We start from the raw sequence: 16,889 nt of genomic DNA on the forward strand, positions 1-16,889 counted from the left end.
AACTATTTCAACTGATACTGCTTTTAGACAATTTTACTTGGAAAAACCTTCAAATGAAGGTGGGTTTTGCCATTTCTGAAAACAGGATAGAAAAAAAAATGCTGTGCTTTTTTCTGTTGTACACTCACTTCTTCATTAAACTGCTAGGCTTTTGATTTATTAACTAAAACAATTCAGCCGCTGACCTATGCTGTGTATCTTGCTTTTAAGAAGGGCCTTCTAGAATAGGTCAGGCAACAGAGCTGCACTGAATCGCAGACTGCACGCACTTGGGGAAATTTTCAGCTCAAATTTAACTCTGCAAAGAGTCCACCTGCACTCAACAAACAGCAGTGAAAAGCAAAGCAGGACTTCAGTGCACCTGTAGCCAGCTCTGCTGGCCCCAGCTCCTGACTCGACTGGGTTGTGGGTTATGTTGAAGGCAGCCACAAGCTTGCTCTCTCACATTACTATCAGCACACCAAGCACTGACACCTTGCCTAGCAGATCTCAGAATTCCCAGCTAGTCTGAAGATGTTAGAGAGTCAAGGAGTTTGATGATCGCTGCAAGTGATCACAGCCATAGATAGCTGCACGTTCTTCTCTCTACCTTCTGTGAAGCCCCACGTGATGTTGGTAAGTGAATTTAAACAGTTTTTTACTGACAGACCCTCTAATTTGCACTGTATTTCCTAGCTGCCTACAGAGCAACGGGCAAATGCACCAGGAGTTTGACAAAGGGATGATTTGATCTGTCTTTGCTTCAATATCCTCAGTGAGCACGCCACTGGCAACTTCTCATTCAAATATTGGGAGGAGACAGACTGAGACTAACAGCACGAGGAAGCCCACACAGAAGTAACCAATTCAGGCTACAGCAACAATCTGCAGCATAAAGGCACTGGGCCACACACTAAACAATGAAAACAAAATATTCAATAGCTACTCATTAAGCAAGCACCATCCATCCTGTGCAGTAAATGAGTCTGTGGAAAAAAAACTAGGCTGTAATCACTAAATTAAAGGCTGTCTCATAATGCATCTGCGTAGGCAAGTCAAGGCTGCCAGAGGAAGGTTGCTTGTGCATTCCCTAACTTCAACCGCTTAACTTTGCAACTTTAATAGTAATGCACTCCCCTAATGCAGTTTGGGGCGTAAAATATTGAAATTTCAAAAGCGTTTGTACGCAAATTAGGTGCAGCCCTCGGCTTGCTGGCTCGAGGCCAGTGCAGCTCCTGCTGCCCTGTAAGCTGGGTGCTGCTGTGCTCAGAGAGGTTTTTATGGAAATGCAGCGGAGCAGAGCCCGGGAGAGACCAGAGGGAAGCCTTCGGCAGGGCGATGGTGCTCTCTGCTGGGCGAGCAGCAGCACGACAGGTGCTTAGCATCAGCACGGAGGTGCTCCTGGCCCAAACAGGAGGCTAAAAACTGGGGAGGCTACACATGGACAAGTCACAATTGACAGATTTCACAAAACACATGTTCATTCTGTATTTCACGTGTGAACATTCAGGCTTTCTGGTTTCCCTCTCGTGTAATTTCTGTGGTAGTATCTGTCTGAGGACGTTTCCTTCCAGCAACAGTAGCTACGTTGATGCTAAATAAAGAACTTAAAACTTGGAGTTTCCATTTACAACAAAAGGAAAAATAATCACATGCCTGCGTTATTTAGAGAATCTTTTAGCCTAAAAATGGTATTTTGGAGAACAGTTGACTACTTACTGCAAGTCTGAACAAGCATTCTGTGGGAAGACACCATTTAAACCTAGCTTACCTTTTATCATGAAACCTGTGTACTTTTACATTTTGTATGGAGTGTTTGGGTGACTAGATAGAGGACAGGGCAAGGGAAATCAATGTCAAAAAGGTTTGAATTGCTCTTTTTTCGTTAGTACACCATACCTCAGATGATCTCTTCCCCACTAACATCCCTAACTGATCGTATCAGGAAACTGCAAGCTTGCTCTTTGCTCTATGTGTAACACACACACACAGCATTGACAGCTGCTGCTCAAAGAAACAAAAGCCTCAAAGCAAAATATCACCAGTAAAAAAATAACTCAGTAAAACCACTGTTGGCTTCGTGGATGCCTACGCTGTATCACAAAGCAGATCAAGAAACTGCTCCAAGAAGTACAAGCCATCTACAAAGCCCTTCTTCTTCCCCAGACAAGGACTCTGATGGGATTTGGATGGGTGAGTAAATAGAGTGCATGAGTACTCCTTGCAGTTTACATTTCAAACAAGCTCTCAAAACCCTTTGACTGCACAGTTACACTGCATTCTTCCTCCAAGAAACATGACAGAGGTTGGGAGAGCTAAGAATAGAGGAGCTCAGCAGAGCTGGAATGGAAGATAAGAAACTTATATTGGAGGTAGAACATGTGAAACAGTCTGTGAAGTAACTCAAAAAAAAAGAGCAGCAACCCAGGAAGGGGAGAGTTTAGCTCAATCCTAGGACACTTCATCAAATCTTTAATACCTTGTTAAGGCTTGTGACTGCTGCATTTTGAATAAAACAAGCACAAGCAAGTTGGCACTGGAGAACGCTGCCCTGTACAACACGGAAAGCAGCAGAAAGGTTTTGTTTCAGTTCTTGGCCCCCTGGTACCGGAGCTCTCCCATAGTGCTCAGACTGCATGCAGGCACATCGGTGAGACGTTGCCATCTGACCTCTGTCATTCTGTGCTTGTGGAAAATATTTGTGAAGCAAACGCTAACACCAAACTCAAGATTTGATTTTTAAATATAAACATAAATAAGCTCAGTACTTCCTGGTAATGGGGAAACACAAACATCCACTGTTTTCTTTCGGGGGGGACCACTGGAATTGGCTGAACCTTCACGTATGTAATAGTCAGTGGCAAAGTGCTTGACAAGGTATGCCATAAATTTCCATCTATCTGAAATCAAAACTTGATTTGAAAGAGAATTTGAGAGGGGTCTTGGGACTGAGAGGTTGTTTAAAAGCATCCTTCTCTGAAATATCTTGTACTGCCCACTACCAGAAGACAAAGTGAAAAACCAGAGAGCTGGTACTCGATCCACTAATAGCAAAGGTTAAGAACACTGTGAACAAACCACATGGAACTACAGCAGAGCAGAGCCTGACCTTCTCTCCAGGTGAGAATAAAGGGATGATATGAGCAGTCTTACAGCTAATAGTGCAGGAGAATACTGTAAGAATACTTTGAAAAAAGGACAGAAGGCAATTTGAACACCTCAAGAACATCTATAAAACCCCTAAGAGAATTTCTTAACAACCTTTTCAAAGGAATCCCATGAAGAGACCTGAATGATTTATGAAGTAACCTGTAACTCTTATTAACAAAAAAAAAGTAATAAGAAATAAATAAAAAAAAAAACAGCAGGTTCAAAAGCAGGAAAAAAAAAATGACACTGACCTCAAGCCTCTTCTCAAGTGACTCTATCCTATCTTTTTTGCTGGCCAAATTAGCTCTTGTGTAGCGGCTCTGTCCAGGCAGATATAACACTTGGCTGTAACATTCTTCCCACACCTGGTTGTAAGCTTCACTTGAGAGCTCTCCATGCCCCATTCCTTGCTTTACCACTTCCATCTCTTGTGCCAGTAGATCCTGTGCCTGTTGGAAATGATGAGAAATAAATTACAGTTACAATACACAGGGTACATGAAAATTCCTCTTGTTGTTTTCAGTCCTTCAGCGCGCAATTCACGGGGGCAGTTTCTCTTTGCATACCAAAAGCTCACCATCAGGTTAAGCTAACTACAAAATCTAACACAGATGCTGTGGATTATAAATGAAACCCAGGCTAAAAGGCTACTCACAGCACAACTATCCCTCATTTTATATAATTTGGCCAAACCTGACATCATTCCACTGTAGCTAATGAAAGCTATGGCACAACCAGATACTTCATCTTGCTGCAGAAGAACAGAGATAAAAGCAGGGACCTTGAGGGGAGGGAGAACTACACAGACAGAAGCAGCTGTTCTATGCAACAAAAATCACTTTTCATTTCCTTTTGCTTGCCCTTCTCCACACAGTGTGGAAAGTCAACCTTAAACATTAACGGATGAGCTGCATAAGCTTTAATGCAGGAAAGGCTCCTCTAACAAGCACGCACTGTTTGTAGAGAACTGCTACTAAGATAGGAGCCTTCTCCTCTTACCAGTTCAGTTTCCAAAGTACATTACAATTAACGGGAAAGACTTGTGTTGTTCTCACAACTCATAGTATTGACACAGAATCTAACCCACAGAGGCACCAAGCTCTTCACGATTTGTTAACTAAAAATTTAAACATGTTTGCTGATCTGGATTTCATTGATTACAAGCGTGTCTCCACCCTTTCAACAGGATTTACATGCATACTGCTAATTTCTGCATCAGCAGCAGATATCTCAGAGGAAGTCAACCTATATTTCATAACAGCACATTGCCCAGGAAGCATGAATTTCAAAGCACTTCTAGATTAAATCACTCCAGGGATACCAGGGAAAGACAAATTAATCACTTGTCCTGGATGGTTAAGTGAGATAAAGTAGGAGTACTCCAGCCACACCTGACAAAGCTGAATCTTAGATAAATTCTTAGACTAGTTCTGACAGTAAAACGGTTCCACAGCTTACAACACTGCACTTAGCATCACTGCTAATCCTTCCCAAAAGACCACTACGTATCAGGAAAAGAAAGGAGCATTTTTTGAATGGATTTTAATAGATGCTCTAAAACAGATAAAAAAAAAAAAAAGGAAAGGAAAACAAACAAACCCTAGACCGGGGTACAGATAGGAAAACTACTTGGTCTGAATTTGTTTTTAAACAAAAGGGTATTACTCTAAGTGTTAGAGAGCAAGTAGGAACAAAGAACTGCCCATCAGTTAGGAGAGAAAAATTTCTAAGGACTCTGAAGGAAATTTCCAGACAAAAACTACTGGACTGTGTAACAGTCCCTAAATGAAGGGACAAACTCAGTTCTTGCTGCACTTCTAAGCAAACAAGATAAGGCACTCACAGGCTGATCCTAAGGGAACAATTTGACACTGTCAGAGCAGTGAGATTCATGATCTAACTGCATCTTCCATCCCTAATTTCTCCTGCTGAGAAATTTTCAAGCATAATCTTTGATTTAATAGCAAATTAAAGTACATACTGTCTTGTGTTTTTTATTTTAGGCTCTTGATTCATTGGTCAGCTATGGTCAAGGAAAGAGATTTAAAATCTGTTTGTTTATCCGTAGAGCCACTTTAAAGAAGTATGGGATTTAGGTTCTGAGACACCACGGCTATTGTCAGAATACAAGTTACAGATAGCAGGAGTCTGCATAACAACACATGATTTTGTGGCATGTGATTTTGTCCTTTTCAATCACTTTTATTCCTGTAAGCATTTCGTAAAAGGTTACTGGCACAACTTCACAGGTGAAGCTCTTTGAAAGAGCTAACCACAGCCTTGTGTGTCTAAACTGTCTGTCACTTGGCAGCAAGCACAACATCTGTAGATGTTTAAATAAATGAACAGCCAAACTGGAAGCCTCAATACAAGGAAATTTAGCTTGGGATTACAATGCAGAAGAGGACAGAATGCCTAGACACTTTCCTCATTTTGTCCAGCGACAACCTGTTCTGCCTATTCATCATTTTAACCAGGGATGCTTTAAGATCAGTTGCCACAGCGCAGCAGGGTTTGCAAGAGGCACTGCTGTGCTGGATCAAGCCTGAGAAGCATCATTAAATTACCCATTTGCTGCTCCAAGTTATAAGCTAGCTACCACTGTCATACTTAGTCTGCATTGCTATGAAAAAAAAAATGCTTTGTAATCCTGGATTAACTGTCAACACAGGCAGCACAGGGTGGAAACTACATGGAATTGAAATCTCTGTATTTTAATACCTCTTTATGGGACAAGCAAAGTAGAATTTGATAAATGTTGGGGGCTTATAGCTCCTACTCTTACTTCAAATGATAAACAATCACAACACATTCAAAACGGTATCCAGAAGACTGTCTCTGGACAATACATCATCATCCTGCTGAGTGTTAAGATGAACATTAGCTCATAGGAAAAATAACATACACTTAAGTTACCCTTACAGCTCTTCACACAATGCTCTGGAGATTTCCCAGCTCTGTACAGGCTTGAATCCACTTTCTTTTACTCTCTTTTTTTTTTTTTTTAGGTCAGCGGCAATTAGGCTGCACAATTCTCACCTTCTTGAGATCCTCTTTGGAGAACTTCTCGTAAGGATTTTGCTCCAAGTAAGCCATATGTTCTGCATTGTTGGTTCCAAATCCTGGGCCTTTCCCCTTCTTACCGCTAGACTGGTCTCCAAATGGATGGTGTAAAAGATCAAAATGAAGCATAGTAATCATCTCCTTCTTTATTAGCTCTTCACTTTTCTGCAAATCTGTTAGAGGTGGCTCCACATTCAAGGGTCTCAATATTGTTTCATTAACCTGCCCAAGATTAATAATAATAAAAAAAAAAAATCATCAACACCGTATTACCAAAGACCACATTAAATTAATATATTTCTATTTAAACATGATTTTTTTAAAAAAAATCAGTTAAGCCACATGAACAGGTGCCTTGCTGCATGAAACAGATACAGCAACCCAAACCCAGTTGTATTTTCAGCTGCACGTATGAAATACCTCAGAGTATTTCCAACATGAAAAGACAAAATCAGCACAGCCAAATAAGGATTTCATTTTTTTCATGATCTACCTAGGCTGTATTTCCTTCTACAATAGTTAAAACCTGCTTTTTTTTTTTCTTCAAAGTGAATTTTGTTTCCACTTACTTCTGAGGGACGTGGCAGATTTTTCTGAACAGCTTTGTGCATTCTCTTCAGTTCCTTTGCACGCTCTGCCTCTCGGAGAGCCTAGACGAACAAGCTAAGTGTTAATTCTAATCGGTTGCTTCTTACAAATATATGCGATATAAAAACTAATTACTGCAGCAGAAGTTCCTTGTGGTACAAGACAGAGAGAGTAGCAGGTCACACTTTACATGATATAATTTACTGCCACTGAAGTTAACAAGAAGAGTATAGCAGACTAACTGTGACAGAGATCCTAAAAAGCTATTTCAAGCTATCATATTTTCTTTCATCCCAAGCAGACTAAGTCCTTTATGAATTTTTCTACATTAAGTTTTACTTCTGCTCTAACTCTCCAAATAGGAAACCTGCCAGTAAGAGAGAAACTTTTAAATCTCTATCCTTTTTTATGACATACTTCAGTGAAACAATACTTGTGAACGTGTGAAAACATGAGATTTCTTCTTACATTCCTTTTTTCCTTAAATTCTTCTTTCTTTCGTGCAAAATGAAAAGGATATATTGCCTAAAACTTCAGGGATGATGACCAATATCTCCCATGTTCTAATCCTAGACATGTCATGCCTTCATTTTAAAGGCAGTGCGCTATAGTTGATACTAGAAATTGATTTTTTTCTCTATTCCACACACCTAAATTATTTAGGCAGACTTTTATTATTTTATTACACAACAGATGCATGTGTGTGTACAATTTGGTCCGCCCCAAATGGCATGCTTTAGGATATACTAACAGATATTAGAGCATAGTTTGTGTGGTTTTTATTATTTTGTTTGCTGTTAAAACAATCAAACTATTACTTTCTCCAGGCTTCTCAAATTCTGAAACAACAGGTCCAAGTAAACCTGCGGTAACCCCCTACAAATGGGGAACAATTCATTCCTTAGTAGATCTCTGTATTCCACCAGCCTGCCTGAATTTGAAGCTCTCTCTTATATTTTATAAACAATAACTTTTAGCCCTGAGAGTATAACCTGAAACTGAAAAATGCACAGTACTCACATGCTTAAAACCAAGCACATGCATCTGCTGAAAAATGCTTTTAATTATATTTTTATCTTTTGAGGGAACAGGAGGACAGAGGACACGCGCACATTTAAAGACCATCACAAAAAATTAGGTATGCTACGTAACATCAAGGAAAAGGGTTCAGAGAGAAAACTGATTTTGCTTGTATGTATGTGTTTTCTGTACTGCCACCACAGCAAACAAGTACATTTTACTGTTACTCTGTAGAAGCTGTACCACCTCCACGTAACATGTATTACGCTATGAAACCATAAAAGGAACGCATTTTGTTTAAAAAAAATGGTTCTATCTCTATTAGATGCACCTACCTGCTTGCGGGCTTCTACATCAGCAGTATCTTCTACAAAGGTTTCATCTACTTCATGTTCCTCAAGTTCTTTTTCTGCATTTTCAGGTAAAACAATCTCAAAGTCGTTCTTTGGAGCAGGAAGGGACATGAGCCCGAGGCGCAGGTGTTCACGAGACTCTCTCTCCTATTGAAATATTAGTAGGATGTGTTTCTGAATTCATGCATTGATGCACAATATGACAAAATACCATTCATCTGCATCAACAGATGTGAACAACACAGGTAATAGACAAATCAAACAAAAACAGAATTTTTGAGGTCTGACAAAATTTATCCATGCAATATTCACAGAATCTTTCTGATACTAAAGGGTAACTTTCAGCTTTCTTAAAGACAGCTAATGAAACCTTCAAACAGGCTGAAACATACAAAACTACAATTTGGCACCTCCCAGTAGTGTCAGTAAAACTGTGGATACTCACATAACTGCCTTCAAAAAATTTAAAGTATGTGAAAAATATGTGAAAATATATGAAAATGGGATGGACATGGGACTATTTGTAAGGCTAACTAGATTTTTTTCTCACAGTAGTTGGTCACACGTCTGTGGATTGTTGCACAGTACAAAAATGACACAAACACCACCAGATCTGGAAGGCACTGGAGCCCGTAAAGAAACTGAATCCCCTGTTTTCCTTCTTATGGCAAAAAGGCTAAGATAGAACCAAAATACAAGGACATCAAATAAGCCTCGTCCTTCAAGCTAAGAGCAATTCTGAACTCATAGAGTTATTTCTGGGACAAAGAACAGGCCGAAAATTTGAAGAGGATATTCATAGTTAGACCTAAAAAGAAACATGTCAATAGCTCTGGTGGGAGATATCCAAAGCCACGGTTAGGGCTGCAGACTCAGCCACATAAAAGGAGATCCCAAGGTGCTACCCATTAGTTATATGCCCTTTTTATACCAAGTCTAATTGGCGGGGTACATCTGGCTGAGTCTCCAGGAATGGAAGAATCTGTTGCTAAAGGTGATGAAAGAATCACGATGGACACAGATTACTGAACATCTCAAAACCAAGTGCTCCTCATGGCAAAAAAACTCCTTCAGCTCAATATTGTCAATGAGACAGACTGATTAAAAGGCCCTGTAGGTAAACTGGGAACCCAGGATGATGAGGAATTTAAGGGCTGAGCAGGACTGCAAGAACAGTGAATCTTTAGATATACTTCCTGCTCAGCTTCAAAGATACAAGTAAGACTGAAACTTAAACTATGTCTTCATTGATGAATAATTCTGGCATGCTTTCACTGAGCACAGTCAAAGCTGTTTTAACTGGCAATATTTCTGTTCTTTCAAATAAATCCTTGCCATTATGATAATGCAAAGATTTGATTTTACCAGGTGAGAAGTACAGACCTGTAGACAAATGGTAGAGATAACACTTGTTACAAAGTTCTGGTCAGAAGATGAGAAATTAAAAACCTGAAAGTTAACAGAGCATTCACCTCCACTCCTTATATAGTTCTTACCAGCTGTTTGGCATAAGATGGGTCACTGTAGTCTGCCATTCCCTCTTCTGGGTTGATGTTCAATTTATCACGTAATGGAGTTCTACCAGGAGTTGTACCAACCACAGGCTTAGGAGTTAGTCCTCCACGAGGAGTTAAGCCTTCTTGTCCTTGAGAAGGTGTTCTAGAGGAAGTGCAAATACAATTTTCATTTTTTTTCCAAAAAAAATATTTTTACTTTCAAACATTTGTGTGCTGTAAAAAATTACACAATAAACACATTCAAGCCAGTTTACACGTGCTTGAGGCTGTGAAAATGTAATATGCAACTAAAAGAATCAAATGCAGTGATTAAATCTATCAAAGTGTACCCAAGGACCTTTCAGGCTGAAACCTAGGCACATCAATACATTAAGAGAAGTTTTAGGAACTACATCAACTCCCAGTGCTGCTTTTGAGAAGAGATTACCCAGTCGTAAGTCAGTATTCTGGGAAACAGCGATCAGGATTTAATTGCAACCTCTGACACCCCTACCACCTGGGGCAAGTCATTCACTCTGAATTCAGATTGCTTAACAGCTGTCCCATCTTACAACTTAATGAATTGCTCTGAAGATACCTCTTTCCTTTCATTGATTATCAAAGGGATAATTATATTTTAATTAATTACGTTTAAACACCCAAGGTTAGGCAAGATGGATTAAGTTATAGATTCTGTAGGCCGCAATTGCTTACCCTCTAGACTGACAAGAAATATTGTTCTCCATCCCAATAGCCTACTGCTTGAAAGATTGAGACTGTATCCAAGGCTATGTCTGCACACCTTACAAGTTTTCTCTTAGCGATGCAGTATGAGAAATGAAAAATTTAAAAAAACTTGGTAAGACACTGGTAAACATCCCAAAGAAAACAGGTTCAGGAAGGGGTAACATTTGTATAAAAAAGCCAACATTATGGTACTCATCCACACGTAAGTAAACATGTTCAGGTAGCAATGAAACCTGAAGGTGCTGTAGAAAATAATGCTGGCAGAGACAAACAGAACAAGATGATTTAATACATTATTTCCACTACTTGTCACTGTAATTCTGCAGTGCCAGTAAGATGTCATAATGGTGGATAAACAGCTGCATGCATGGCCTGACAGGCTCTGCTGGTCCTCTTCTAAGGGATACCACAGTGCCTTATTAACCGAGGGTAGCTCTGAGTGGTCAGTGACAATTTCCTTTCGCTTGAGGCTGTTCAGACTTCTGTGAACGCTTTTAGAGTAACAAATACAGACAATAACATTTGCAGGATGACACTCACAAAAAAGCAGAAGAAAAATCAGTTTTGTGTTTTCAAATGACTGTTTCATAGGATGTATTTATTTTGTTGATTACACTAGCATAAAAAGCTTTATGCTAACTTTTCAGGAGAAACAGTTTCTAGTTAAGTGGATTGCTTTTTTCCAGTTGTCTCAGTTACACACTGTTTAAAGACACGTTAAATTTTTCAAGAAGTTAAGATTCAACCTTTTAATTCGTCCTACTACAACTTGACAATAAAATCTAATGGAAGGCAACAACTTCCATAAGGAGCTTACATCAAAATATTACACAGTTCAAGACATCATAGGAAAAAAAGGTGTACCTAAGCACTTCCTTTATTTGCCATTAGACAATGGCTCTACTTTACTACTCTAACTGCTTCAAAAGTTAAAGCTTCCTTTTATTTACTGTTAACAACCTAGTGGATTTTTTCCCCTCTCAAGGTCTTGGATTTTCAAACTGATATGGAACTATGAATTATATAGCAAGCCAAATGGACACAAAGCTACCATACTTACAGGGGCAAATCTGAACTTCAGAAGCTAAGAACACACACAGAAAAACCCAAACCCCACACCGCAGAAGACAAACAGACAAAAAAAATCAGAGTATCTTTACATTCTGTTTTTTTGATATAAAATAACCCAAATGAGCAGCCAGATCACTCCAGGCCAAACCCTATATTCATTTTGCACTCCACTGACTCCAACAGATCATTTGCGTAGATCCAATTAAAAGAGCAAGGCTTTTGCATACAACTTTTTAAATAACAAAATAAAGGTGCTTTTGACAAGCTGCCATAAAGGTCCCTTTTATTTCATTCTCCGCTTTTCCTAATGGCATGGTACAAGTATAAATAGAAGCTAAGTTGAAAAATTTGACAGACAAAACGTACAAAGTGTAATATTTTTTAGCTCTATGCTATTTGGCTTTTGTGGGATATGTATTTATTCAGGACCCACTCTAAGAGTTAAACTAACAATTCCATGCTATTTAGATTGGCAGCATAAGAAATATTTTATTTTGGATATATATGGCTTATAAAATATTTACCCCAGCTTTTCAAAAGTTCCAAGTGGGTTTGGCTAAGGGACCTCCCACACCTTCGGCTCAGAGGTAATACTTTGGGAAGGCTAGAATCCACACGCGGAATGACATGCCATCTTACTATTTATACTCCTGTATTACTCCAGTATAACTTATATTGCTCCAGACCGCAGAAGAGCTCATGTTGGACCAAAATTCCTTCAAACTATACAAATACAGATGAAGATAATGTGGCTGAGCTTGCAAAAGACACAGAAAAGGAGAAACTTGTTCAACACGAGATTGAAATAAAAGGGAGTTAGAATTTGTTCTGCAGCACTGGTCATATCCTATTACTTCACACACTGACAGCCACTTCCTCCGCTCCATCACATACGTGCTCAGCCAAGCACCCATTACAACAACATTTTTTTTTTTACCTGAAGGGCGTGGAAAGCACAGTATTTGGAGTCTGAACAACCTGCCTCTGGGGAGTTACCCCTGAAAAGTCACTCTCATGCAGGGGTGTGTTAAGACCTCCCTTCAGGGGGGTATCCACATTGGTGAGAGCCATCAGGTTCTGTGCTTCCTGAGGAACAGACAACACAGACACTATGTTACTAAGACTTTCAGAGTCATTATGCTATACATGTTTCACAGATTCAGTAGCAATAAGAACAGCTGAAGGGTTATTTGAATATCAATCAGTTTGTAGAAAACGTTTAACCCTTTTTAACACCAATACACTGGTTATTCACAAACCCTCCAGTTCTGCTGAAAATTATTTTAATCTTCATTGCCAGTCATATGTGTTATCAATCGGAACTGCAAAAAATGCATGAGTTGACTAATGTTTCAAATTCCTTTGGTTTGTCAGACTACATAAATTTGCAAGATTCTTTAGTGACTGAATACTCAAGTCATTATCAACATGTTCTTTTATTTTTTACAAAATAGCCGCAATTATTTCATTTAGCCATTTCGCCCCACACAACAAAACATTACCTGGTGCCACCAGTTTTAAAAAGAACTCAGACATTCACACAATCAAGTGTGACACAAATGTAAGTCAGAGGCTGCAAAGCTAGGGTTTTTGAGAAGCCCCATCTTAAGTGTTTTTAAGCAAATAAAGTGCTAGAAAAATATTATTTTATTGTTTTAGTTAATTACTTTTGGTTAACTGAAAAACAAAAGCTGGATAGCAGAACTAAGTTGCAAAAAAACATAATTTTTTTAAAGGATATGAGTTACACAAAAAGAAATTATACAAGGCACCAGGAGAATGGTTAAAGCTAAACTTGCTAATAAACAACTGATTAGATGGAAGTGGGTCTGCATCTATGCCTTTCAGTGTGTCCAACAGAGTATGCACCAGTTCAAACTCTCCAGTAACACACAACATCTAAGGAATTCTTTGATGGTACTTACATCTTTTATTCAACTGACCACTGCACAAGATTATTCTGTACGCTTATACTCTACCTGCAGGATCCTGTCTTGTGCTGCTGGAGTTTTCGGAGTCCTCAGTGCTATGCTGTTGTTGGTCACATTGTATTCAGACAGCAGAGTGCTGGAAGCTGAGTTTGTAATTCCAGATTCCTCAGCGGTCTGCCGTGCGATCTCACTCGCCTGGCCTACTTTTACAACTTCTTCAAGTTCTGTGTCAGATATCTGTAAAAGGAAAACAACCAAAAATGCATGATCTTTAGAAAAACAAAATGCTTGTTGTACATCAGGAGGTATTTGACATTTGTTTTAAAAGCACTACAGAACAGTCTCCTCACAGAATCATCTAGGTTGGAAGATCGCTGATTCCAACCTCTGACGTAACACTAACAAGTCCTCCATTAAACCATATCCTCACACCACTCCCCCTTCCCAGGTGTGTACTTTAGTGCCACTTGCATGATGAAACCAGCTAAAGAAAAGAACACCAGTTTCTAAAATACCATGGTCACAAGACACACGCCCTTCATAGAAGGCTCGAAGACATGACAATACAATGCATCTCCCTTGACATTTCCCACCAACTCCACTTGAAAAAAAAAACACTCCAAGATCAATCTTCCACCTAGGCCTATGGGTTATGTCTTCCTGCAAAGAGAAAATCCCAAGGTATAGTAAGATAAATACAATCACAAGATCCAACTGACAGAAACTGTTGATTGGCACTGGCCTTTTAAGTTGTTTACTGATCAGTGCGCTGTTTACCTGAGGTGCTGGAAGCACTAATTTACTTCTTTTTTTTGTGAACTCTGACACCCCACTGGTCTGTAGAATAGCTGAAGGCAAGTCTGATTCTTTTTTCCGTTTCATATGCTGTTTGTCTTTTTTGCGCTCTCTTCCTTCCCTTTCACTGTTAATACAGACAAGAGAATCATTTTAGAAAAGCTACAAAGTAAAACAAAGAACAAAAAGCCTGTACCCTAGCAAAAGCTGGACATGCTGAAATAAAGCATGTTTTGGGAAGAGTGAACTGACTTGTGGCGTAGAAGTGACTGGATATGGTCTAGAAATCTTTCTGCAGAACCTACAACAGAATGTAGTGCTTCTACATTACAGAACTGGGCAACAGGTGGTTGTTGCTTCAGCTACAGTCAACAGTCATGAAGCAAGACAAAACGCCCATTCAAGAACTTACAGAGCTAGAATCAGTGGATGCAAGTGGGTCCTCTTCCTTCAGCAGCTGCTAAAGGAAGAACATTTTCTGTGGGATATGGGACCTAAGTTCTCCTCAGTGTTTAATGAACATGGTATTTTCCTCATACAGCAATGGAATCAGCCCATGAGATCATGATTTAGCAATCCATAGCTGTTTGAGTCTCCTACTGCGGAACTAAGAGCCATACAGAAAGAATTAATTATGTCATAGGCTAATAAACCAAACTGCACACAGTACTGGACCTACTCTCTCAGTAAAAAGCACATGGCAGAAGGAACAGGGAATGCAATTGTACAATTAAATATGTGCCGTACTGCCACTGCTGCAGATGTGCCTTTAATGTCTCAATTGTGTGTTTGGGGGTTTGGGGCAGGGTAAGAAATTAAGCATTTAAGGAAATTCTACTTAAGGTTATTGATGATTACATTATTTTCCTATCAAAAGTACTACTGCAACAAATATAAGTTATTCCTGTAAGCAACATTAATAAAGTTTTGACTTGGATGAAAGGCCTGCAAATACTATGAGTAAATCCACTGCTACAAGAAAATGAACCTCAAACTCAAGATTTCCACATAAAGAGTACCAAGGTCTTCTATTCTCATAGAGAAAAGGTTAGTAAGATCTTTCACAAAGATTTAAAAAGATTTTTTTTTTCTGCACAAAAAAAAGTGCAGAAAAAGACCTGCACTAACATCTGTCACATGGAAAACACAACCCCTGCCCAAGTTCCATTTCAGACATTTCCAGGACCTAAGAAATTTCATTATTATTTATTGTATTTATCTTTACATATCAAATATATATTTTTATACGCCAAATATATGCTTATATATGTATGTATAACATATGTATATTGTTTATAATTTTATATACCTTTGACTACACATTTTATGTTTTGTATAAATATAAAATGATATGCATGATTTATTAATATATAAAATGCACATAAATATTATATATAAGCACGTACTTCTGTATATAAACACACACGCATCCATATATATATGCATATTTTTTGTGTGTTTGTTGGTTTTCCCCCCCAGTACACTGTCCCCTCCCTAATATAACACATACTTACGATCTTAATTCTCCATCCAGGTCTTGCTGACGTAGCTTTCTGAAATCTGCATCCAGAATCTGGTAGTTTTCCTCTGATGTATCATAAAAACCAGGTGCGGGTTTCTTTTCAAAGGGAATTTCCGCATTATAATCCACACCTCTCTTCTTTTTCCTTTTTTTCTGTATCTCAATCCCAGCAGCTCGAAGTTCTCGTCTCTTCTGAAGAGCAGCAAGCCGTCTAAAGAAACAGTAATACTGTGATTTGAAGTGCCTACCCATAGGTGGCTCCTCTATCCCACGAGCTGGTACTATCATCAATCGCTGGTGTGATAGCACTGCATGTATGCATACAATGGGAGTTCTCGTCATAGATAACTATGAAAAAGTCCGATTCTGCGATGACTTAAGCCTGACTATATGCATTTTATATGCTCCAGAGTCCACAGAAGAAGCCCCAGTATCTGAGGCTAAGCACAAACTTACCTAGCTTCTTCCAACTGCTTCTCTCTTGCTTTTCTTTTCGCCTTCTTTCCCTGCGTATTAGCCAGACGAGCTCTAGCTTCAGACAGCATTTCAAGTTCATCTGCAAGAGTGTGGATAAATACAACATACTTAAAAATAGCAGTAAGGGGAAATGTGGCATTTTGATCAGAAAGCAATCTTTAAAAGCTGAATGAATAACGTTTTCACAGGAATTGTGCATGATCACTGAACTTTTCTCCAAGTTGCTCCAAATATATTTTAATTAGCCTGATGAAGCAAATATTTCAAGTTAAAATGCCTACTGCTAAAAATAATTCAACTAATTTCTAGAGCAAATCAAAATATATTTAGAAAGTGGCAAACCAACTGCACTAAAAAAATGAAGTAACTTCATTTGCATCTAGATCCACAAGTACTGTATTGCTTAACTGGTTGATATCATTTACACCTAGATCCAAGGGTGCTATATTTTTGAACCTGCGACTTCAAAACCACCACTGGCCCATTCAGACAATTTTATCAATGTGCAATTCTTAGTTCCTAAAATTGTAATGTGCAAGGAAAAAAGCCATGCACTGTTGCGGTTCAGTAGGGATTCAACCAGGATGTATCAGCTGGTGGAATAAGATGAAGATACAGAAATAACAATTATCATGAACAGAGCAGTCGTTGAAGCAACAAAGAGGCAGTCAAGGCAAGGGATGACAAAAACAAATGA

The 16,889-nt window shown here is 39.0% G+C and overlaps 1 protein-coding gene across 2 annotated transcripts in view; it reads right to left on the bottom strand.

The window, feature by feature from the left end:
- CDC5L (cell division cycle 5 like) overlaps positions 1 to 16,889 on the bottom strand; it is a 34,480-nt gene that overhangs the window by 12,042 nt on the left and 5,549 nt on the right. For both annotated transcript variants that reach the window (XM_035321818.1, XM_035321819.1), the window contains exons 5-14: positions 16,172 to 16,271; positions 15,708 to 15,926; positions 14,176 to 14,320; positions 13,447 to 13,635; positions 12,405 to 12,553; positions 9,650 to 9,812; positions 8,136 to 8,300; positions 6,762 to 6,842; positions 6,169 to 6,414; positions 3,381 to 3,578 (exon numbers count right to left, since the gene is read on the bottom strand). In XM_035321818.1, coding sequence (XP_035177709.1) covers positions 3,381 to 3,578; positions 6,169 to 6,414; positions 6,762 to 6,842; positions 8,136 to 8,300; positions 9,650 to 9,812; positions 12,405 to 12,553; positions 13,447 to 13,635; positions 14,176 to 14,320; positions 15,708 to 15,926; positions 16,172 to 16,271 — 1,655 coding nt within the window. The remainder of the gene's footprint in view (positions 1 to 3,380; positions 3,579 to 6,168; positions 6,415 to 6,761; positions 6,843 to 8,135; positions 8,301 to 9,649; positions 9,813 to 12,404; positions 12,554 to 13,446; positions 13,636 to 14,175; positions 14,321 to 15,707; positions 15,927 to 16,171; positions 16,272 to 16,889) is intronic.

The sequence above is a fragment of the Oxyura jamaicensis genome, chromosome 3 (assembly GCF_011077185.1).
Source record: "Oxyura jamaicensis isolate SHBP4307 breed ruddy duck chromosome 3, BPBGC_Ojam_1.0, whole genome shotgun sequence".
NCBI classification, from domain to species: Eukaryota; Metazoa; Chordata; class Aves; order Anseriformes; family Anatidae; genus Oxyura; species Oxyura jamaicensis.